Source organism: Electrophorus electricus, chromosome 13 (genome assembly GCF_013358815.1).
Source record: "Electrophorus electricus isolate fEleEle1 chromosome 13, fEleEle1.pri, whole genome shotgun sequence".
Taxonomy (NCBI): domain Eukaryota; kingdom Metazoa; phylum Chordata; class Actinopteri; order Gymnotiformes; family Gymnotidae; genus Electrophorus; species Electrophorus electricus.
Window position 1 is genome coordinate 10,518,960 of NC_049547.1, and position 23,111 is coordinate 10,542,070.

The 23,111-nt window shown below is 45.8% G+C and overlaps 1 protein-coding gene across 19 annotated transcripts in view; it reads right to left on the reverse strand.

The window, feature by feature from the left end:
• Nucleotides 1-23,111, reverse strand: part of cdc42bpaa (CDC42 binding protein kinase alpha (DMPK-like) a) — a 51,682-nt gene that overhangs the window by 6,109 nt on the left and 22,462 nt on the right. For 6 of the 19 annotated variants that reach the window (XM_035532589.1, XM_035532588.1, XM_035532591.1 and 3 more), the window contains 33 exons: nt 18,059-18,152; nt 16,951-16,992; nt 15,773-15,973; nt 15,245-15,493; nt 14,971-15,050; nt 14,038-14,198; nt 13,639-13,761; nt 12,137-12,270; nt 11,668-11,910; nt 11,418-11,528; nt 10,956-11,218; nt 10,616-10,721; nt 8,412-8,536; nt 8,065-8,170; nt 7,691-7,839; nt 7,350-7,441; nt 7,141-7,217; nt 6,825-6,872; nt 5,446-5,565; nt 5,278-5,349; nt 5,050-5,155; nt 4,794-4,930; nt 4,524-4,663; nt 4,335-4,416; nt 3,922-4,141; nt 3,674-3,736; nt 2,996-3,589; nt 2,792-2,889; nt 2,506-2,590; nt 2,069-2,192; nt 1,749-1,866; nt 1,068-1,247; nt 296-425 (listed from right to left, as the gene is read on the reverse strand). In XM_035532589.1, the coding sequence (XP_035388482.1) occupies nt 296-425; nt 1,068-1,247; nt 1,749-1,866; nt 2,069-2,192; nt 2,506-2,590; nt 2,792-2,889; nt 2,996-3,589; nt 3,674-3,736; nt 3,922-4,141; nt 4,335-4,416; nt 4,524-4,663; nt 4,794-4,930; nt 5,050-5,155; nt 5,278-5,349; nt 5,446-5,565; nt 6,825-6,872; nt 7,141-7,217; nt 7,350-7,441; nt 7,691-7,839; nt 8,065-8,170; nt 8,412-8,536; nt 10,616-10,721; nt 10,956-11,218; nt 11,418-11,528; nt 11,668-11,910; nt 12,137-12,270; nt 13,639-13,761; nt 14,038-14,198; nt 14,971-15,050; nt 15,245-15,493; nt 15,773-15,973; nt 16,951-16,992; nt 18,059-18,152 (4,673 nt within the window). Of the gene's footprint in view, nt 1-295; nt 426-911; nt 1,033-1,067; nt 1,248-1,748; nt 1,867-2,068; nt 2,193-2,505; nt 2,591-2,791; nt 2,890-2,995; nt 3,590-3,673; nt 3,737-3,921; nt 4,142-4,334; nt 4,417-4,523; nt 4,664-4,793; nt 4,931-5,049; nt 5,156-5,277; nt 5,350-5,445; nt 5,566-6,824; nt 6,873-7,140; nt 7,218-7,349; nt 7,442-7,690; nt 7,840-8,064; nt 8,171-8,411; nt 8,537-10,615; nt 10,722-10,955; nt 11,219-11,417; nt 11,529-11,667; nt 11,911-12,136; nt 12,271-13,638; nt 13,762-14,037; nt 14,199-14,970; nt 15,051-15,244; nt 15,494-15,772; nt 15,974-16,950; nt 16,993-18,058; nt 18,153-23,111 lie in introns of those variants that run through there. The other 13 variants (XM_035532595.1, XM_035532594.1, XM_035532592.1 and 10 more) reach the window with 9 other exon arrangements.

The window sequence follows — 23,111 nt, forward strand, 5'->3', positions numbered from 1 at the left end:
TCAAGCCGTTGCAGATTAGATGAATAGCTATTGTCACAAATGAAATTTGTTTGCAATTTGCACAAGTGGTTCTTTTATGTGGTCCATTGTCATTTGTATGTATGAAAATCAGGCATTTCAGACGAATATGTATTTGAAAAACCATTTGGTTTAAAAATCAGTGAAAGTCTTTTTATAGCACTGATATGCAGATCTCAACATATTTTCTATCACAGGACATGCGTGTCAACAATTCCCATGTAGTCACAGGCAGCTCTCTTCATCCCCCTGGTGGTGGAATGGCAGAACTACTCACGCATGCCGAGGCCACTGCTGGTGCTCATGGAGCGGCCGGGTTCGGGGCGGGGATCAGGGCGGGGCTTGCTGAGGGAGGGGATGCTGACAGAGCCACCAAGCATTCCACGGCTATCCTGAGGACGCACGTTCTGCATGACACAGACGGGGGTTACACACACCTGCACTACAATTAACAGCATCCAGTACAAAAAAGGAGGGCGTGCTGCCGAACAGCATCAAGCATCTGTGTCTGAACTTTGCCTGATGCAAACACATTTGCAACCAAGAGGTAAAAGAGAAAAAAAACAAAACAACCAACAACACCTATACACAAAAAATAGTTGCACGTTACCTTCTACTATGATGAGTTAGTTTATCAGTTTTGTTCAGTTCCTCTCAATGCTTCAAGTAATATGTGTTGGCTTTAATGTTACCAAACAAAACAAGTGTACTTAATTTGTTAAAGCTGTCACTGAAAGCTGTACCAATAATATGTGTGGGTGCTTTTCACTGAGATCGTGTAGTTATCTGCATAGCCACACTGCTGTATAAACTGTACTCTACTATTCATAATGCAGTAGTTTGCTTTTTAAATCTGGCCTCATGATGAATTCAAGAAACCTAGGAAAACTCACTGTCCGTAGAAGCATCCAAAGCAAGAGGAATGATGGATGAAAGATGAATGAAAACTGCATAGCATGCAGCGAAAATGGACTGATGGAGTAGTGGGGGTGAAGCACACTGTCTGTGTAGAGTCTGTGGGATGCGGAAGAGAGAGCCATTGGTCCTACCAGAGAGCAGATGGAGGCTGGGGTCCCAGGGGCGGAGCTTAGGGATGGGGGGTGTGAGCAAAGAGGGGACTCCTGGGACAGGAAGTTGTCGGCAGACGTGACAGTCATGTGATAGACATGCTCAAAGCTGGTGGGGGTGGAGATGAGATTCAGGCGGGGGGAGGGGACAGGAGAACCTGGCTACACCAGAAGAGTGAGGAGAGCACAGGAGTAACAAAAGCAGGAGAAAATGGGTGAAACAGAAAAAAAAAGATGGAGAACTTGGCTGTACCAAGGTGTGATGCCACACATCAACCAGAAATGAGAGAGAAAAAAAATAACGACATGTTCCAGTGTTAAACCTCAAAAGGTATTCTTCAGCATACAGCATACTAAAGTGGCTTTAGAATTTTAGTTATTTTCTAGAGAATTCTAGCGCATCATTTTTGTATCAACAACAAAGTTTTGTTTTTGTTTTGTTTTTTTAAATGTAGAATAAAATGTTTTAAGGGTCAACACTGGGGGAGAAAAAGAAGCTTCCCAACATTTAAAATTAACACCAAGATCCAAATTTATACCAAATTAAAGAGAAGAAAGTGTAAATCAGTCTGGCAGAGCAAAAATAAAATGTGTGACATGGCGGAAGGGGGAATTCAGTTTCCTGCTTCAGTGAAATTCAGCCTACTGTTTCAGAGCATTTACCATCGGTAGGTCTTTAAGGATCTGAATCCCGTCTCCTGGGCCCATATGAACGACGTGGTTGAAGTTCGTTGGATTTGAGATCAACTTGTTCCTCATCTCAGGATCTCTAAGCATCTCCCTAAAAACACAAAGCGACAAATTACATGCCACGATTTTACCAATCGCCTACAATGCATGACCAGTGCAGCTGCAATGGGTGCGTTCTGCTATGCACACAGTTTAGCACTGGGCCTTGTGCAAATGTATGTGCATATGTATGCAAGTGCAAATCCTCATAAGTGTGTGCATGTGAGTGTACGTGTACAGGTGTGCTGGGTCACCTGCGCTGCTGCAGTCTTTCCTCCTCCGGCACTCTGAAAGAGAAGCGCCGTTTGCTCGTCATGCTGCGCACCATCTGCTTCCTGCTGTGTTCGGACGTCTCCGGGACCACCAGCTCATCTCCCTCTGAAACGCACGCCCTTATCAGCACAAATTCACTACAGCGACATCCAGCAGCATAATTAACAAAATCAACACACACTACTCCTCTCCGCTTCATCCAGTTTCAGCCATTATCCTCCTCTCTAATCAGCTACTTCCTGCCTCACTGCTTGGATAAGAGATCATTTGGTTCAAATTTACATCAATTCAGTTTCTTTCAAAAGGCTGAAACATGTAACAATGTACTGCAAAAACACACATCAAATCTAAGTGGTAACCACAGGACACAGAATACCCAGCTGACACACCTCAGTGTCAGAAATCAACCAAGACTCACCAGCAGTTTTATTTTTAAAGTAGATGAGCCTCACAGTCTCCAGCCCCAGCAGGTTCAAAGAGCCGTCTGTGTTCAAAGGGTGGACCTACAGCATGACAGCAACCACATCATTACAGGCCTGATGCAGAGCACATGAATATACCATCACTTGCAAACTGCACTTTAACACTGTTTATTTTAATGATCAAATGCAGACACTGGATAAAATGTTCCTAAGTGCAACAGGAAGTCCAAAATTATTCTTGATTCATCCCAAGCTGTGCAACATGCATCCCTTAATATTGACCTTTTTCAAAGGGATGGTCTGGATCCACTCCATAGAGTTCACATCAAACACGTCCACAGCGTTCTCACTGTACACTGACAAGTAAGGTGCGTTGTAACCTACGAGGGATGAAAGAAGAAAAACTCATTCCTTTGGCCAGCAATGTAGACACCATCATCGTGACCTGCTGAGAGGCTGATGGATGGTGGCATGAGCAGCACTTACAGCAGGCAGAGGGCACGGCGGGCCACATCAGCTCCTGCTGCCGTGAGCGCCGGCCCTGGCAGTCCACATACACGCCCGCGCTGCTGAAGCACAGTAGTAGCTCCTTGCTGGAGATCTCCACGGCACAGAGCGCATCCATGCCCAGCTGCCCGATGAAGGCCAGGGTGTGGTCCTCTGGGTGGAGCAGGCTGACGGGAGGCCCGTCCACCTGCAGACTGTAGCGCAGGAAGCCAGCCTGGAAGCCCACGCACAGGCGCTCGCCCTGCAAGCCCATCCACTGCACCATGCCAGGCACCTGCAGCTCGCGCAGCCGGCGGTGCCGCGCTCGGCTCTTGTTCAGCTCGTAGCAGATGATCTGCCTCTTCATGGCTACGCACAAGCAGGTGAGGCCGCCTTGCCTGGTGAGGCCTGAAACCACAGCCTGGCAGCCTTTGGTCTCTGGCAACTTGTAGAAGTCTGTGTCACGGTCGTCCAGGGCCGCCATAGGGTAGAGGCGCACGTGGCGGTTTCGGCCAGAGATGACGGCCAGCAGCTGCTCGGAGGGGATCAGGTCAATGTGGTGGACCTTCTTGTTATCACCCACCTTAATTATCTCTGTCAGGGAGAGTGGAGGAAATGCATTACTGCAGTGGGGAGGGGAAGGGAAACAGCAGAGCAGGGCTTTCACACAAGCCTTACCGTCTTTGGTGATGTGAATAACATAGAGCCCCTCCTCGTTACCCAGGGCTATCCTCTCATGATCTGTGGATGTTAACATAGAATAAGAGAACAAAAAAAAACTTGAGACCTGAAGGCAGGGGGCTCAAGGGGAAACTGTCTAGACATGCGCAGCTGGAAATGACACACTGACAAAAATAACTGAAAAAAAGCAGGCTGCTTGAGAGTGCACTTTATGTACAGTGTGACTGACGTATGCAGAGCAGCACCTATAATAACTGCAGACTGTGTGGTTTTGATGAGAGGCAGGGTGCTGTCATAAGCTTCTTTAGGCACGTAGACGAAGCGCTCCTTCAGTTTGTTCTTCTTCAGTAGGCGGTGCAGCTCATTCAGAAGCCCCACCCACTTATTCTTCTCCTGATCCGTGTCAGCCAGGATCAGGATGGAGCATTTTTTACTGCCCACGACACACAGCTGGGATGCTGTGACCTACAAAGTAGTGGAGACACACATAGCCTAATGTCTTCTGTGGTACAGACACCACATTGACACAATACTGCACAATATATCATCTTGGCACCAGTGTAGTATTTATACATTTATGGTTGTAATAGAAATATTTAAATCTCTGAACTACAGCTCTAGCAATAACTTTGTTTTAATTAGGCCTACATAAACCCACCCTAAAAATACAGGGAATGTCCTTCCTGTTGGCATGGATAACATCAGACGCAAGTACTGAGCTGACCGAAAAATCCTCATCCCTGCAGCAAAGAAAACACAACCCTCAGAGAATTAAAGATGACAGGAAGCAGTCAGAATTGGCCGGAAAGACAAATCTTTCAAGTGGTATCCACTCTGTAAATCTGACCTCATGTCAATGACCTGGTTGACCACCACGCTGGGCTGAGCGGCTTTGCCCTCTGCTAGGTCATACAGGAAGAGCTTAAAGTCACACACAACAGCAAGGGCCTTCTGCCAGCCCTTCTTCACCCCAGCTGGCTTTGGCACCTGAGACAGATCATCACGGGATAAATGAATGAGGATCACACACCTCCACTGCCACTGTCGTACACAATGGCAGCAGACAGCTGTTTGACCATGGACATGAAGCCAGCACACTGAAGCAAAAGCTCTTTACCCTGACATGTCCTTCATAAGCTGTGCCGATGCCCTTCTGGGGGTCGACACCCAGGGGCCCTTTTGTCTGGTCGGGAGGGACAGGGCACACTGCAGGGGCTTTGTCCGCACACATCACATGACATGAGAAGTTACAGACTGGGGAGAAAAAAGGAAAAGGCAACAGGTGAACAGGAACCTTGACTCTGAACATCACACGCTTCTTTCACTGTCTCTCTCGATTTACCACAGGCTCTGCGTGCATGCGCGCACCTCACCTTCGCAGATGCAGCCCTGCCGGATGAGTCCCACCATCAGAGAGGTGCACTGGTTGCACTTAGTGGGAGTGCTAAAAGACTTCACCACAAACTGGTGAGCTTTGGGCTAACAGGAAGAACACCAAGACAAGACCAGATGTTACATGCAGACAGTTCTAAATACCAGCATTTCTTTAGTGTTGAGCATAATGTGGCCCTCACTGTTGATAAATCTAATAGAGTCTGTACCTTAGGTGTGAGGTGGCCTGCACTGCAGGGCATGCTGGGAGTCTGTGTGCCTTTATGGGGATGATCCACGAACTGGAAGACACAACACAGGGATCACCACACAAATGCAATCGCCACCTTCACTCCACCACACCAGGGTGTGGTTAAGGTGAGTGTAAGGTGGGGCACCTCCAGGGTTTCCATGTCGCTAGTGGTGGAAGGGGAGTGAGACCGGGACATAAGCTGGGATTTGCGCTCATCATCACGGGATGGAGTATTGGACAGGCTGAAGTTATCAGCAGACTCGATCTGGAGGAACAGGGGTGAGGATTAGACCAGACACACAGGAATAATACAATGACATTAAATACAAACTAATTAAGAATGCCCCAGGACTAATGTGTTACAGTTTATTTGTTAGATCATAAATGTTCTGTGAACATTGTGATCAGACTGAAAATTATTAATAGCTTAATTAAAATGTTTTATTAAAAATGTTCAAATAGCTTTTACTATTTCTACAAAGAAATGATCCATCAATGCTCTGTAAGTCACGTCCAAACGAGCAAGACCATAAAAAACTAAACCTGCTCAAATATCACAAAACAATGTTAGACTCTAAAATCCTAGGCAAATCTTATTTAGTCAGTGGATGAACATACACTATGTTTAAATGCATGCATTACATGCATGTTTATAAGGAACAGAATAAATCCAAAACCAGTACCACATAAGGACATCGCATGCTTGCATCCCAGTTACCCCAGCAGTAGAGTTTAGAGCCACAATCAAGGATTTCAGAGCATAACTAGTATATTTAACAGAGAATGCACTAAAAACTATTCTTTGACTACTGAAGGCCAATTCAATGTCAATTTCTGATCAAATGAATGAGAAAAATCCATGATTGTGTCTTTTAAAATGTCATCATCCAGCACAATGACCTGTGATTCTCCAAAAACAACAACCACCCGCTCATGCCATGTAAACAACAGTGTTGATGCAACATCAAACAGATCAAAGAAAAAAGGTGAATCTGGTTAGAGGGAAAGGGGGACATTAAACTTGTGACAGACGATGCACTGTTATCAACTCTAGCAATATGGAATCAGCCCTTCAATGTACGTGCAATACTGAGATCAAAACGTTTCCATGGCCACCTTCCATATCTGTTAATTCTGTGAACTACAGCTTTAGTGTCAGTGAGAGGAGACACCTACCACAGAGATGTGTTTGATATGTAGGTAAATTAGTGGTAGGAGCCTCAGTGTCTATATAGGTACCAAGATGACAGAGACTCCAACTGCTTAATCATTAAAGAACTGTTGTAGATGTTTAAAGTGATTAATGGACAACACATTGCTTTTCACTATGCACCCAGCACTCCTGACCACGGGGATGTCCAGTTAAAGTCCAGTCCCATGCAAGAAGAGTACGCGGAGACATGCATAAGGTACCAAACCAGAAACAAAATAGCCTCGCCAGTGGGAATCCACCAGAAAAAAACAGAAAGAGAACATCGAAACGCACCAAATCAGAGCACCAGAACAAAAAGGAGGAGGGCTTACACGTCTGCCTCTGCTGACTGGGGCGCAGGCAGGAGATCGCTTCAGTGCCAACAGAACCAAAGAGAGTAGACAGCACATAAATACAGCGGGTACTCTATAAATGGAGCACGTCTGATAATGGTCAGGGGACAAATAAGCTTTCACTCGCTGTTGAAATCAACTTCACTCCAACATTAAAACTCAATGAAGTAGAAAACACGGGTAAAGGGGAATAAATAATTGGAAACACAGTAACATGCCTACAAGAGTTTAATAATGAAAGTTTAGTAGCCCAGGCACATCATGTCATGCTCAAACACAATTTTTCAGAACTTACATCAAACTGATCCAGCCCAGAGTTAGGGGCACTGAGGAAAGCCAGGAAGGAGTTCTGCGAATCTTGGTGCTTTACACCTGCAATAAAAGGAAAAAAGAAAAATACAGTCATACAAAAATAATACCTAGTAACCCACTGAAGATGAGATCATATGAGCAGAGAGACTGGATGTCAGTCTACGAAGAGACGTGAGGAGGAGGTAAATTTACCCTTAGAAAGCCGTAGATCATTCGTTTCACGTCTCAGCCTCTCAATCTCTGCCTGAAGATCCTCGTTCTTCTTCTCAGATTCCTGGAGTTTGCTGCGGGACACAGAAGCAGTGAAATGTGTACAACTCCACATTACTTTTACTTGGTAATGATAATTAGGAGAAAGAAAAAAACAAACAAAAAAACCCCCCAGTACACTTCAATTCCACTTGCAACTGCTTGGCATCGCGAACTTCATGAATCTGCTTTGTACCTCAAAGCACAATGACTTCTTTAGCCTCCACACAGACTCCCAGAGAGGAGCTCTGATGAGCTCCAGACAACACAGCAGATTTCCTCACCACTCAGTGGCCATGTTGGCAGCCTTGATCTTGTTGAGCTCATCCTGGATGGTCTGCTTGGCGCGGATCTCGGCATCCAGCGCGGACTGCAGCTCCAGGCGGGCAGACATGTCCAGCTTGGCCAGACGCCGCATTTTCCATGGCATGTCCTACCATGATGCAGTAACGCAAGGAAGAACCATTGCTACACACCTCATCACTTTTTTTGGTTTGCTTTTTAAATTTTATTATTTAATAAAATAAAATCCCCCCAAAATACTTGTATATGGTTTAGACAAAATCCGTTAGGAAAATTAAATGTACAAAAATCCTGGCTGTCCAGTATGTAAATATTAGGACCTTGTGGGAGGTCAAAGGTAAAGACTCCAGCCTACCGTAGAGCGGGCTCCAAGACTGGTACTCCTCAAGCTCTCAAGCTCCTCAGTCATCTTAGTGGCCAGAGCCTGCAGGTAGCCCCGTGCATCTTTTTCATCACTCACCCTGCAGGACAAAGTTAAAAAAAAATTAAACTGCCACACATTACCACTAGATGGCAGTGGAAATCCACTACAATGCCTGCAGTCGCTACTAAGCTATAAGTTGATTCAGCTGCTACATAACACTTTGCTATGACCTGCATATCTTCTTGCCAAAAGTGGCATTTAGTGAACGGACATTGAGCAGTGGTGTGGTTTTACAGGACTTGTAAAAGTTTTGTTATGGAAGAATGTGTTTCACTCACCACTGGATGATCTCTGTGATCTGGGCTTCCCACTGGGAGACACTCTCTCTCTTATCAGACAACTCCTGCATTTCCTCCTCCTGCTGCTTGTGGCTGTTTCTAAGCTTCTCGTACGATGTTGTTAACTACACATGGGACACGCACACACACACACACACACACACACACACACACACACACACACACGATTTATAACTCTGCACAATAACAGCAAGTGATGGCAACATCACTGAATAATATATACAGTAATGCTTTTGTTAGTACAAGTTAAGATATATATAGTACACAGATGAGTAATGCACAGAAGGCGGTATTGATTCCCCTCAACAGCCACTATACATCACTTTTGAGTCAGCAGAACCTGGCGAACTCAGTGAGGAACGGTTCAATTCCATTAGAACCTCAGCAGAGACAAATATAGTCTGCACATAGTCCATAGAGCCACCATCAGGTCCTCTTCAGTATACTGAGTGGAAGATGGTGATTGAACCAGAGATTTAACCAAAGGAGAAGTGCATGCTCTTGCATCCTGTACAATCAGAAATCACCTGACCATGACACGAGGACATGAACACTGCCTTTACACATCATGAGGCACATAGATGTGCACATCTGGGAGAGCTAACGACTGCAGGCATGAGCCTGTTCTCCATTACCTCTGTGCTCGGGATTCATAAATCCTATTTGAGCACCTATGATGACCAGTAGTTCTCATTTAGTAAAATCATCACCATGTCTGCATGTTTCTGTGAATACAGTAAATAACCCAGAATGTGTTCTCAGAAGCATGTTACACTTGGAAGGATAATCAAATGGAAATAGTGCACACAGGGAGGGGGAGAGCGAGAGAGGGAAGGAGGGAGGGAGAGGCAAACAAAGAGAATGAAAGAGGGAGGAAAAGAAAAAGAACAAGGGAGAAAGGAGAAATCGAGAACGGGAGAGCGAGCTAGAGAGAGGGAGTGTTATGGTGAAGGAGCGAGAACCACAGTAATGCACAATGGGGGATTGAGCCCAGCATAGCTGAAACCATGTCACTGATATCCTCTTCAGTTGTTCACCTAAACCCCTGATTTCTACCAGCCGCTGTGTCATTCATAAACATGACTGAGTATAGGGAGACATGGTTCTGCCTTCCTTCTGTAAATATGGCTCTATTAGCTGGCTGCAAAGGACTCAGGAATTCAGAGGAATTTCTGTGTTTACTTCAAGAGCCACTGAGGTTTTCCGCCATGCTGCGATTATCGGACAAATCGTTCCAAACATTTAATGTGTTAAGCGCAGCCTGACAGACACACTGAACTCCTGCAGTGGTCAAAGAGAGAGTCAACCGGTTATGCTGGTTCAAATTCTAGTGTTTCCGAATATTTGTTTTACTTTGAGGCAACTGACCGACATCCTAAGAACATATTGGCAAGCAAATGTCTTCAGCTCAAAACAACAAATCTTCGGCGAGGACAACTGTTCCAGTCTTGCTCAAGAGGGCTCTCCTAAAACAATGTTCAAAGAGTTTTTAAAAAACTGGAGGGATGGTCTCTCTGTATTCTGCTAAACCACACAATTTCACTAGAAACAATATGTCAAAACAACTCCAGAAGCCTATTTTCTTTCAGATCTACTTTCCCCCATTCACACTGTGTTCAAGGCCAGCGCAGGCCTGTCCAAGAGCCCGCATCCTCTGGTTCAACATGGGGCCGTGCTCCAGGCTGCCTGGTCTGAGAGATGGGCCATGAGCCAAGCTGAAAGGCTGCTGAAAGGGCTGCAAGTGAAAACCATTTGTGTGAGCGAATAGAGACCTGGCTGTCTTTGATCTGCTGCTGCAGCGATCAGGCTTCCAGATTCACCTGTGTTCTCGGGACGGCCCATCACGGGGGTCCCCTGCCACACACTGTCTCTACTTAACTCCCCATATCAGCTCAGGAGCCTTGCATGCTGGGACATCTAAAAGGTAGAATGCCCGTGCTCATGCCACTAATAAAGAGCGTGAAGAGAGACTGTCTGCACTCTTTATATTAGCGCCAGCACTGGTCTGTGGAGGAGAACATCTGATTTCGGTCTACATCATTATAACCAAATCAGAATGCTAGTTCTGGAAGTAGGCACTGGTAATGTGGGCCTGTATAACCAGGGGCCTTAAGCGACAGGTGAAAAAACGTGTACATGAGTGAGTGAGTGATGAAAGAGAGAGAGGGGAAGAGAATGCTCACATTGTCCAATTCACTGGACAGTTTCTTGTTCTGCTCAGTTAGCAGGACTCGCTCCCTCTCATACTTCTGCTTGTAGTCGGTCTCAAACTCCTCTCGTTCACTCTGACTGCAGGGGCGAGACGATGGAGCACCACTTCATAAAGCTCTAAAGAAAACACTACAGCACTGCTACAAACAAAAACGCCAAGACATTCAAGGAAGCCTACAAAGGATCACATATCTCAAACGCCGCAAAGGATTATTTTAAAAATAATAATAAATCCTTGACATGCACCACAGACGAGACAGTGATGCAAATGAGAGCGGAGTGCGTGGGACTGTGGGTTCGTCAGTGCCATGCCTTTCCCTGCGGGTCTTCTCCAGCTTGTCTCTGAGCATCATGATCTCCTTCTTCAGTGAGAGCTGCTGGACCTCCGTGTCATGGAGCTCCTTCCTCATGGTCTTCAGCTCACTGGCATGCTGGCTCTCGCGCCGTGACAGCTCCTCCTCGTACAGCTGTGTCTTCTTCTCCAGGTCCGTGCGGAGCCTGGACAGCTCTTCCTGCAGCTCAGGAGACCCTGCAGCAGCTGGGGCAGGGGCGGACGTGCGGCCCGCCTGCTTCCTCTACTCCCACCCCACAGCACAGAGCAGAGCAGGTCACACCACCCACACTCAAGTAAAGAGTGGCATGTAAAGATATAATTGGAAACAGTAGGTGTTGAATGAGAGTAGCAGATTAAGGAATAGAAGTGATTACATCTATCTAGGCCTGGATAGAGTGCAAAAGGTGTTTTATGAGGGTTTGTATGGGGTGTATTTGAACCTTCACTCCCTCCAGCTCCTCTTCCAGCTGCCGGCTGTACTGCTCACTCCGCTCCCTGTGCTTCCTCTCCTTCTGAGCTTCAGCAGCATGCTCCTCAGCTAGGGCCTCCATCTGACACACACACACACACACACACACACACACACACACACACACACACACACACACACACACACACACCTTAATCCAACAGGTCTGATGCATACAGTGGTTGGAATGTCAGATTTACATCCCTGTTGCTGTTACCCACCTCTTTTCTGATCTTCTCTGCCTTGCGCACCTCCATCCGCTGCGCCTCCAGTTTCTGGCCGATTGCTTCCAGCTCTTCCTCTTTGTCACGGAGCTGGCGGGTGAGGCGCTGCTTGTGAGAACGCAGCTCTGTCACCTTCTCGCTCACCTCAGAGAACTCCTGCATGGCCAGCTTCCTCTGGCTATCTGCTTCCTTCAGCTCTCTCCCCTGGGCCTTCAGCTTCTCAGAGGACTCCAACAGCTCCTGCACACACACAGCACAGGCTCAGCTCACAAGCCACGACACCCCACCCATCTCGATAGTTACATTAACCATCATATACAACCCAGCCGTCAAATTGTGTGTTGCTAAGTGGCTCCTACTAGCTTTAGGGCATTTTAAGCAATGTTAGCAGGTGCACACAGGGCTAATGAGCAGGGGCAAGCAGGGTTATGGAGCAGGGGCATGGAGGCAGGCTGTGGGGCTGTACCTTCTGCATATCCTCTCTCTCCTGCTTCGTGTTTTTGAGCTGTTTCTCCAGAGAGCGGATGCGTTTGGCAGACTCCTCTAGATCCCTGCGGGTAGTACTGGCCTGTTCCAACTGCTGCTCCAACTGTGCAGAGTCTGAGAAGAGAGAAACCAGATTAAAAAAAAAAAAAAAGGGAGATCAGATGGTGCAATGTCACCCAGCCTCAAGCCCTTCACAGGTGCTCAGTTTTCTGACCAGAGGACTATGGCTGGCTGGATATTTTTATGGCTGACCCAGCTGCAACACTAAATGTGAGGAACCACAGTAGGTGAGGAAGAGTAACGTGAGGTACCACAGTAGGCTTCAGGAAGGAAAACAGAAGTGATGTGTGGGTTGGTATGCTTTTTACACAGGGAAGCAAGATTGGATATCATCTGGTCACACAGAGGACACATTTTAGTGAAAAGTGTAAACAAAACCTGGCCAAAGCAAATCCAGTTACAACGTGAATATGAAACACATGTTAGTGTAATGTGTAAAACAGGCTAAGAGAGGCACAGTGCTGCAACAATTACAGCTGCAACAATTACACAAATTAGACAACAAGCTGAAAGAGGTTTTCATCCGCTTATCCAAAAAGGGAACGAAGTACAAGCATGTGGTGAGCAGGAATTCCAGAGTTTAGGAGCTGCTAGACTCAAAGCCCTGTCTCCCATAAAGAAAAGCCTAGAGGAAGGAACAACAAGTAAGTGGGAATGGGAAGACTCAAGTGTATGCAAATGTGAATATGAGGGGATGGAGGGCAGCAAAGTAAGAAGGTGCGTGAGCCTATAAACACCTGAAGGTGTATTTTATATTGTATACGGAATTGAACAGGTAACCACTGTAAATGTTCCAGTATGGGAGTTATATGTTCCCATGGTCTGGTGCAGGCAAGAATGCTCACAACCAAATTATGTACATGCTGCAACTTTTTAAGCCCGGAGGCAGAGAGGCCATAGAAGACCGCAGTAATCCAGTCTAGAAGTAATAAATTAATGGATAAGGATCTCACATCCTCAGTGTGAAAGAGAGAAACACAATCTGCAGAGCAACATTTCTAATGTGGCAATCAACAGATCAAGTGGTATCTTAAATGACAGCAAGATTATGAACCTTAGCCAAGAAGTATGTGGTAAAATTGGAGAGATTTGTGTGCTGTCTAACTTTAAAGGTGGCTTGAGAAACAATTGTTTATTTTCAAAAAAATTGAGGCGAGAACGGTCTGCCAGGCAAATACTCTCACGCCAACCGAGGCCCTGTGGTTGGAAAATGGCCAGCAATAAACGGGGTAGAGAGCAGACAACAAAAAAGTGTGCATAGTATCAGATCAGCCACAGACTGCAAATTTACACTTACAAAACACACCTACAAGACAGGTGCGCCTAATAAAGTGAGTATACGTAGAAAGTGGTGTTCCTCATAAATTGGCTGTTATCGTACACCCTGTGACATAAGCACTACAGTGCAGACATTGGGGATACCTGCAATCTGTTTCCTTAGAGCCTCAATCTCCTCCTTGAGCCCACGGATCTCCAACTCTCTGTGAGCAGAGGCAGGAGCGTCTGTGCTGGAGTGCTGCAGAGCCTGCACAGTCTTAGTGGACTCTAAGGAGCAGCACACATGGAATATGAGTGAAAAAGGAATGACATCAAGGAAACAACCAAAATTACGCTCTCAAACAGTATAAAAACACAAACCACAGCTCAAGAAATCCCACTTCTGCCATCATGAGTAACATTTCGTTGCACATTGATAGGAAAGATGCGGGCTGCTCTTGTGTGCGTTAGCGTGTGTGTGTGTGATCATTTACTTGAGCGTGCACTTGAGAGTGTGTGTGTGCACGCGCGCGCGTGTGTGTGCCTAGTGACAGAAGCCCAGACCCTGTAGCTTGCGGCTCAGTTCCAGCCTCTCCTGCTCCAGACGTCGGATCCGCCTTTCGTATGCCTCCATGGCCAGGCTCTCCTCCAGGCTGCGCTGCATGCACACATCCAGCTGCACAGGCGGCCCCGACTCCCGCAGACACCCTCGGTCCGATAGCGTACTGCAAGGGACAGGGGTCACGGGGCGAGCTCGCACTACTGAATAAACACTGAACAAACACTGACCATCTAGTTTACAGTCCCACGTAGTCTGCGATTCTTTACCCCTCAGCAGGAATTATAGTTCAGTGCTCACATCACTGTGTGAAACTTTTACAAGTCCTGTAAAACCACACCACTGCTCAGTGTCCCTTCAGTAAATGCCACTTCTGGCAAGAAGATATGCAGGTCACAATCAAGCCTACATTCTGACACATACACATACACATTCCTGCACTTTCACTGTAGTCTTTGTTTAGAGCCATTATAAGACATGCTGGTTTATGAGCACACAATCATGTGGTTTTTCCATAACGTAATGTGCACACATTTTTAAAACGTAAAACGCAGCCTTCCAGCATCAGTCGTCCTAATGCTGCCAGATGCCAGGAGCACTTCAAGATCACAATGAGCAGGGCACATGGGAAACGTACCGAGACCTGTGTGTAGGAAGTTTTACGCGCTAAGGCCATAATATCAGCCTCATCACTGAGGTTTGTCTTGTGGCTGTCTATGACGAATGAAGTGGTCAACTTAATGGCTCAGCTTGCTTTCAACAATCCTTTCTATGTCACTCTATCCTTTTAAATAAGCACTACAGAAATCTGCATTCAATTTGGGATTCAATTTTAAGAAATCTCCACATTCAAGTGGTATTGCTAACAAAGAAATAGCTGCAGTAGCTGACACGAGAATCCAGGAGTCCTTAGAGTTAGTTGTGTGGTATGAGCTTACCACTGGCTGGTGTAGGTGAAGCCCACAAAAGGGAGATGATGTCCAGAGAATGCTGCTATAGAAGGAGGAGGCATTGTCTCCTGGTCATGGAAAAAGAACTTAATTAGCTCCAATATGTCTGGCAGTGCCACAAAATATTTGGTAACATAGCAACACAATAATAACAATGTGACTAGTTAAATTCTGTGTCATGATAAACATACTAGACTGTGATGATACACACTTTCAGTTTGATGGGGAGGACCCAAAACGAACTGAGCTGAAACTAACTTACCGCATTCTTTAGACAGTCATCCTCTACGTCGAAGTTGGAGGTGTCGGAGGGGCTGCTGACCTCAGGGATGTAGGGTGCATCACAGGTGCGGATGTTGTCCCAGTCGATGCCAGAGAAGAAAGAGTGCTGCTTGAAGTCGTCAATGCCATTCTGGCCTAGCCGGTGCTCCCTGCTACAGATGAGCCGGCGGATCAGGTCCTTGGCACTCTCGGACACCTCCGTCACGTGGGCAGGGAACTGGAAACGCTCCTGCACAAATGCCAACAATCTGTTTACTGGCTGAATTGGGATAAGGGATCATTTTAGGGGACAATGACAATTGTTTAGGAATACGCTTGTGTTAAATTCTACATTTTATTTCATCATGACACCCTGCAACACAACTTTTTGTGTAAATTTGTTTTTCTTTTCAAGTAGAGGACCTTTTTATGATGTGAATAATAGCAAGATGAAAAAGATATTTATTTCTCTATGGTAGATTAACAGATTAATATGGTGGCTCCAACCCCCCCAATGATAAACCCTTACCTTGTGGTTCATGATCTTGCCATAGGTCTCCACCAAGGACTCAGCATAAAAGGGGGTTTCTCCATACAGCATTTCATACATACACACACCTAGGGACCACCAGTCACACTCAGGGCCATATTTGCCCTTGCCGTCCTCCATGGCCTGGAGGATCTCGGGGGAGATATAGTCTGGAGTGCCCACCGCCACAGATGACTGCACCTAAAAGACAGCGCAGATCATCACGAGGTTCATGATGGAGGCCTCCAAAAAAAAGTCCAGAAAAACAAAAAAACAAAAACACAAAACCCCCCACAAGAGCTTTGACTGAGGAGCCCTAGTGAGACCATCAGACTACTGAACCCAACCCCAATGACAACTATGCCTCAGACAGAAAGTAGTGCTCATTCAAATTGAATTTCATAGTACTGGATACTAATTGTAGAATATCCTTTATCAATGTTTTGGGCCAGAGAAAGGGTGCCTGAGCACTAAACCTCATACAATGACATGCGAGAACCAGCAAGGCTGTCAAAGCCCTGCATGATGGAGGCAGTATTGAGAATCATGGAATGGGGTCAGTTATTTAACAATGGGCATTAACAGTGCTGAGAGATACAGGATCCTGCAGCCTGTTGAGACAGCCCTCTAACGCCAGGTCTTCACCATTGACAATAAGAAAATTAACAAAGGCTCTTGCATCTAAGGGCAGCTCTGACCGGATTTTAATCGAAACCCAAATGTTGACATGGGCAAATGAACAGAAGGACTAAGCCCAAGCTAGAAATGATCAGTTCTCAGGAACGCCTTTCTGTTCCACAGGGGTCCTTACAGTATAGTGCAGACATGTTGATGCACAGTGGGTCATGCTCTGGAGGGGACCAGTAGAACCCTGCCTATGTCTCTTTGGTGAAGACAACACAAACCGTCCAAATAAGGGCAGCTAGGCCTGTGAGCTGAGAGTAGAGGACGTGCTGGAGGAGGACACTGTCAGAGCTTCAGGAGGTTAGGATGGGAAGAAGCTGGGTGGAGTGAAGCCTGCAGAAGATGTGGGCAGCTGCAAGAATTTGTGGAAGTGAGGTGGCAACTTGGCCATTTCTCCAGTGACAATGTGCTACCTTATGCATACGCACACAAAGGCATACGAACAGCTTTAAGCACACACGTGTGAACATGCTAAGACCCACGTGTGGACTCACACTCGTCTTGTCGAAGGAAAGGGGGGTGTCCTGCAGCGCTGTCTGAGACAAGCCAAAAAAAACAGCAGCAAACCCCAGTTAAGGCTCATAAAACAGACACTCATCTCCCAATTCACTGCACACTTCAGAACTCTCCGCAGTAGAGAATGCATTATATGATCAGAAATGGCCCTTCTTCAATACATGGCTCTCCACACACTGAGCCAAATAATCATTATGGGCAAATGAATGAATAACAAAAAAATATTTTTCACACCTGCCTTGATGATCCGTCACTGCTGAGAAAGAAGCATTTTATATTGGTCTTAGTGTGCTGTGGTTTGACACAACCAAGGAGTAAATATTCTATGAATCTCAGATCTGATTTTCCCCCAGCATTGCAGTTAAATGTTGAAAAAAAAAAGTGTTCCTTGTAATACTACTACTACCACTTAATAACAGGGAACATTGTCTCGCTGTGGTTGTTTAACTATATCTGCATCACCCTGTCTCCCCCCCGCCCCCCAACACCAGTCTGGTACTTCACACACACACACACACGTACCCACACACACACGTACGTACACGCACACACACGCGTACGTACACACGTGTACGTACACACGCGCGCGCACACACCTACGCGCGTACACACACACACGTACACACGTACACACACACACACGTACACACACACACACGTACACACACACACGTACACACACACACGTACACACACACACGTACACACACACACGTACACGTACACACACACGTACACACACACGTACACACACGTACACACACACACACACACACGTACACACACACACACACACACGTACACACACACACACACACACTTGTACACACACGTATTCATGCTGACAGCATGTATCCATTCCCTGGACTGAAACAGTGGTGCACTGAAGCCCCTTAGATCAGAGAGAAAGGAGGAACAGATTCCCATTATGCTGTCGAATTAAATCCAAGGATGACATTATTAATAACCAGAACAACAAGAGTCCAAATCTCTAACAATCACACACATGCCTTTTTCCCCTTTCATTAATAAAACGTTTGATTTCAGAGTTAAGCCAGGTCAAAAGCAGTACTGTGCCGCTCTTACCGTGCCATCCTCCATGAGTTTAAGGCAGGAGCCAAAATCAGCCAGTCGGATGTGCCCATTTGCATCTAACAGAATGTTGTCTGGCTTAATATCCCTGTAAGAGAGAAGACAGCACTTGGTACTTCGAAAAACGTTGGTCTATACTAAAACATACACAGCTAACAAAATCACACACAACTCACACATTGCAAATACCTGGTGAATTATCAATAAAAGGAAAATATATAGTATGTCAGGCAAATGAGCCAGATGGAGCTCATAACTCAGCCATGAGAGGTTAATTCAGGTCACCCACTCCAAAGTCACCTCTGCTCTGTGCCATGGGCACAGGAAAACATTTCTCACATGATAGTGGTGAAGGACAGTGAAGTGTTCCCAACACGTGCTTATAAGAGCCCATATCAGGTAGAGCCCACAGACCCCAGTTCAGCCAGCCAGTGGGGTTCAGTATCAACATCCCATTGGAACCAAACAGCTGGGTTTTGTGGCTGCAATGGCTAGCACATGCCCAGAGGCATGCAGCACACAAAACTCCCACTCAAAGTGTCAGGGACCCGTGGCTCATTTACAGCTTATGGCTTCCTTAAGATGTGGTTCCTATGAGAGAGAGAGTGGCCCCTGTGAAAATTCTGATCCAGCAGTCAGAGGTGAAGGAGTGATAAAAGTAAGTTGAGCATTTCCAAAAAGATTTTAGATTTGTATCTCCACCTGTGAGTGACAGACCCCACCAATGTGTCAGCACAGCCTATGAGCCTTTTACAAGCAGTCTAGGACAGGAACTAAAACTGGAAACACAGGTTAAGGTGTATAACGAGCTCCTGGGGTACCAGCTATTTATTTGCAATTTAATATCTGAATGCTGTTAATGGACAGCACATTCTTCAGACTTCGTTCTTCTCAAACAATGCCAGTAGGGCACTTCTGATAGACTACCAGACAATAGATCTTGAAAGAATTTTGCAAAATCACATGGACAGTACTTGATTTGTCATTGAGGCATTGTGCTAAAGAAAATAAACTAACAGAAGAATAGAAGAAAGAATACTCTAAATAAAAGTTTAAAGAAAAATAAATTAATATTTTGGCTATCACAGCTGCTGTTGATTGTAGTCTGTAAGCCCTGGAAAAGCCAGAGACTGTGCAGTAGTATGGACTGCCACTTCATTAGAAACAGCGTTTATTTGTTCCTTCTCCTCTGTCTGCTGTCTTTCAGAGTTTACAGAGAACCAGAGCTACTGTAGAGAGCCCATCTCAAGAGAATACTGATAGCTTTCACACACAATCCAGAGAGAGCGAGGGCTCAGCTCATTAGCCAGCTTCACAGAGAACAAAGGTTTACACTATTTTACAAGAAATTCAACAAAAAGGTGGAATTCCCATCAGTCAAGGTTTTTTAAAACCACAACCACAATTCACTGAATACACAAAAATGACAGACCTTTTTGCAGTTTTTACCACAACAGTCAAACCAAACCACATAAACGCAAATGTTAGTGACTCCCTTGTGACTGTAGGCTCTTTCATGTTCATCTGGTGACTAACAGCAGGACTAACAAAGGCAATAACTCACAGTACACAATCTAAAGGCTGGCCAAACCCTTGTTATCACCCCCACCCCTAAAAGAATTACACTTGAAAGAAGTTAAAATCAAACTATTATTATTAATAATCCTAGTGGACATGTTTAGTGTTACTAAACTGGTTCCTAGACTCCTAAGCAGACAAACCACTACATTCCACAATGACCACAGACTGCTGAAACACCATCACTGCCTCAGAACTCCAGCAGGGGGTAGCCCTTTCCCAAGCACACAGAGCCAAGGAAGTAAGGGAGTGTTCATAAATGACAGCATCACTTCTCTCTGGTCAGCAGGTGCAACACCACCCCCATGACCTTGGTGGAGGATGTTTTCCTATAGGCTAGGGAGAGGTAACGAGGGCTAGTCCTCTCCGTAGAGCCAGGAGGCAGTCGGGCAGCACAGCAAAAAAAAATGCTATAAACTAGACCATTAAAATAAGGCAGCTGTTAAGCTCCTGCCTAGGAGCAATACAACAGCAAATGGCAGAGCCCCTCCATCCATCACATAATAAAATACACAATGAGATACAATGCAATTCAGTAATATTTTAAAATGCATATAAAATGCAATACCCATATGGAGCAAGACTGGATTGCATCTTATTGTACATTTACTTCATTTGTACATATATACGACCTTTTTTTTTTTTTGGTATATTGCGATCACTTCATTAGATTGCTATGCAATTCAGTATAAATTGTTTGTTGGCACCACAGCAGTACTGTGAAATCAGGTGACTGACTACACCCTGTGTACACTGCATCAACCTACACCCTGTGTACACTGCATCAACCTACACCCTGTGTACACTGCATCAACCTTCGCCTCTTATGCGAAAAAAGGATCGGTAGCATTCACCATGTACAAAAACCTACTAAAATAACTGCAAAGTAGGTTTACTTTCACTAGCACTAGACTCGTCCTAAAATCAAACACCAAGGTGCAAAATTTAAGGACTTCAGTCATGTGGCTGGCAGCGCTATAAAAATATATGCTTCACTCTAAGGAGTTGGTAGGTGCGGATACACCCAACAGCCGCAACACAGGTCTGTCAGTCTACAGGATAAGAAAAGAACATGCTGCTTGTTTACGCATGGGAGGAGCTCTGTGACAGTTGAGGGGGAGGAGCTGTGTGACTGAAAGTAGATTGGGAGGAGCCATGTGACAATTAACAGAGGCGTGAATAAAAATATGCCCACAGGGAGTGACCCACCATCCATCCCCCATACACCCTCATTCAGAGGGCTTCTGGGGCCTTATAATGTCCAGTATAATGGACATCAACCCTTTTAAGGACCCACTTTGAACACTGAACAGTGGACTCAAAACATTTATGAATGAACCGTTATCCTCAGCTTCCACCTTCAGCTTCCCTTCCTCATTCCCATCTCTGGAAAACACGCCTGAATGGTCCAGAAAACATTGAACTGAACCATGGGTGTGTCAGGGCAGGGAAACACTAACCTGTGCAGTGCTGCTGTGCTGGAGGAAGCCATAAGAATAACACTGCCTCAGTTAAGTGTGGTCGAACTTTCATAGCTGACCCTATAATTAGATATTTGAGGACCACTGTAGGGAACCAAGGGTTATCATCTGGTTGGACACGGATGAGCACACGTGTGTCAGAGAGAAGCAGCATCCAGTCAAGCAATTGCTGGAGGCCTGCCTGGGATCAGGTATCACAGGTGGCCAGGTGGCTGGCCTCAGCAATGGGATGGGGGTGGGGGTGGGGGTGGGGATGGGGGTGTGGTCAAGGCTGAGTTAGGTTGTGTGAAGCACAACCACCAGGTTAAAAACCATCCCACGGAAATGCCCCATGCCCTTGCAGCCAAGCCTATGAACCCGGAGAGAAAAAAAAAATGCAGATCTATTCCATCATATCTACCAATCACACAGTACATTGGACATCACTGCTGACATCACTTTTTCTCCTTCCCTCCCAAACAGATGAAAACTAAAACGAAAAACACCCACTATCCTTCTTATTACTGCTTCCATGAGACCTATATTCTCAGATAGAGTGATTCTTAGTGTTGCTACGGCACAGTGAATTCCCTCCCCTGTGACTCACTAAACAGTAAGTGTCCTATTTGTCAATAAAACCAGGCCCTTCTAAATGCTTCATGCAGGTCTAAACATGGCAGCAGTGAAAGGGCTAATGTGAGAGGACAGAGCTTACCCTACACAGTGCCCAACAGAGCAGCACAAGTGAAGGAGGAGCCAGATAGCGGGCGTGGCAGAGCCGACCGCACAGCACTGCAGCCAAGCTTTCCCAAATTTGGCATCATCTGCCACGCTGAGAAGCAGGATCGAAGCACGTGATGTGCGCGAGCATGTAAACACGGACACACTCGCAGCCAGAACACACACACACACACACAGAGAGGGAAAAAACCTGGAAAACAGCCATGGAAGCATCATGATACTCAAAAAGGTTAAGGGGGTGTTGAGAAGAGACGTCAAGGCAGTGTGCGCACTGGGGCCTCGCACAGAGGAGGAGATAAGCGGAGGAAGAATTCGAAACAAGGGGGGGGAAAAGAGCTTCAGATACAGCAGGGGACAGAAGGAGGGAGAGAGTGCAGAGAGAGACAGAAGGAGAGAGAAAGGGGAGAGGTAGAGAGAAAAAAGGGATAGAGAGAGGCACAAAAAAAAAAGAAAGCTAGAGAAGGTAATTCTGGAGATTTCCAATTAAGGCGTGTGCACGGTTCCTGGCTTATGACACAACTGGGAGGCGACTGAGCTCTTATCGCCTCTAGAGCCCTACTGTAATGTTTACAGAGAACGGGCACTGCGCTTAAGGACACTCCACTCTTTACCTCATCCAGCCCAAGACTGCACATTCGCCAGACAGCACCCAAATATATTCCTCACATTCCCAACAAGCACTGGGCTGCAGTGAGTAAGAGGAAGAGAGTGTAGACAGCCATAAGCAGCAGAGGCACTTTCCCATGGTGAAAGCAAAGTTGGGAGCATGTGTTTGTTTGTTTTTTTGTGGTGGTGTTGTCATTTTAAACCCTGTAATTCTCTTTAAAATGACAACAGCTACACACTTCTGCCCTCCAGCATTACCCAGCAATCCCACTGCCCTTTGCTGCTTCAATTCGCTGTCAGTCACAAAATGATTAAAAAAAAAATTTAAAAAAAAAGATGTCTACTCCCTCCAAAATAATCTTGTTGTGATAATCAGTCATTTTCCAGAACAGCAGAGAAAAAAAACATTCTTGTATGAGCTTGAGAGTGTATTTAGGAGAGCACTTCAGGAGTAGGAATTACTTATTTCCCAGCTCTCTACAACTGGCAAAGCTCCAGAGTCCCTTTGCTTTATTTACAGCATACTGGGGAAATAAAACAGAGAAGGAAACAATGAATGACTATGGGAGAGAAAAAGGCTAATCTCATTTAAAGACTATGAGACTGATCCATGGGGTCCATCTGTCACTGAAGCCACAGGAGGTCTGTAGGCTCCATGGTTT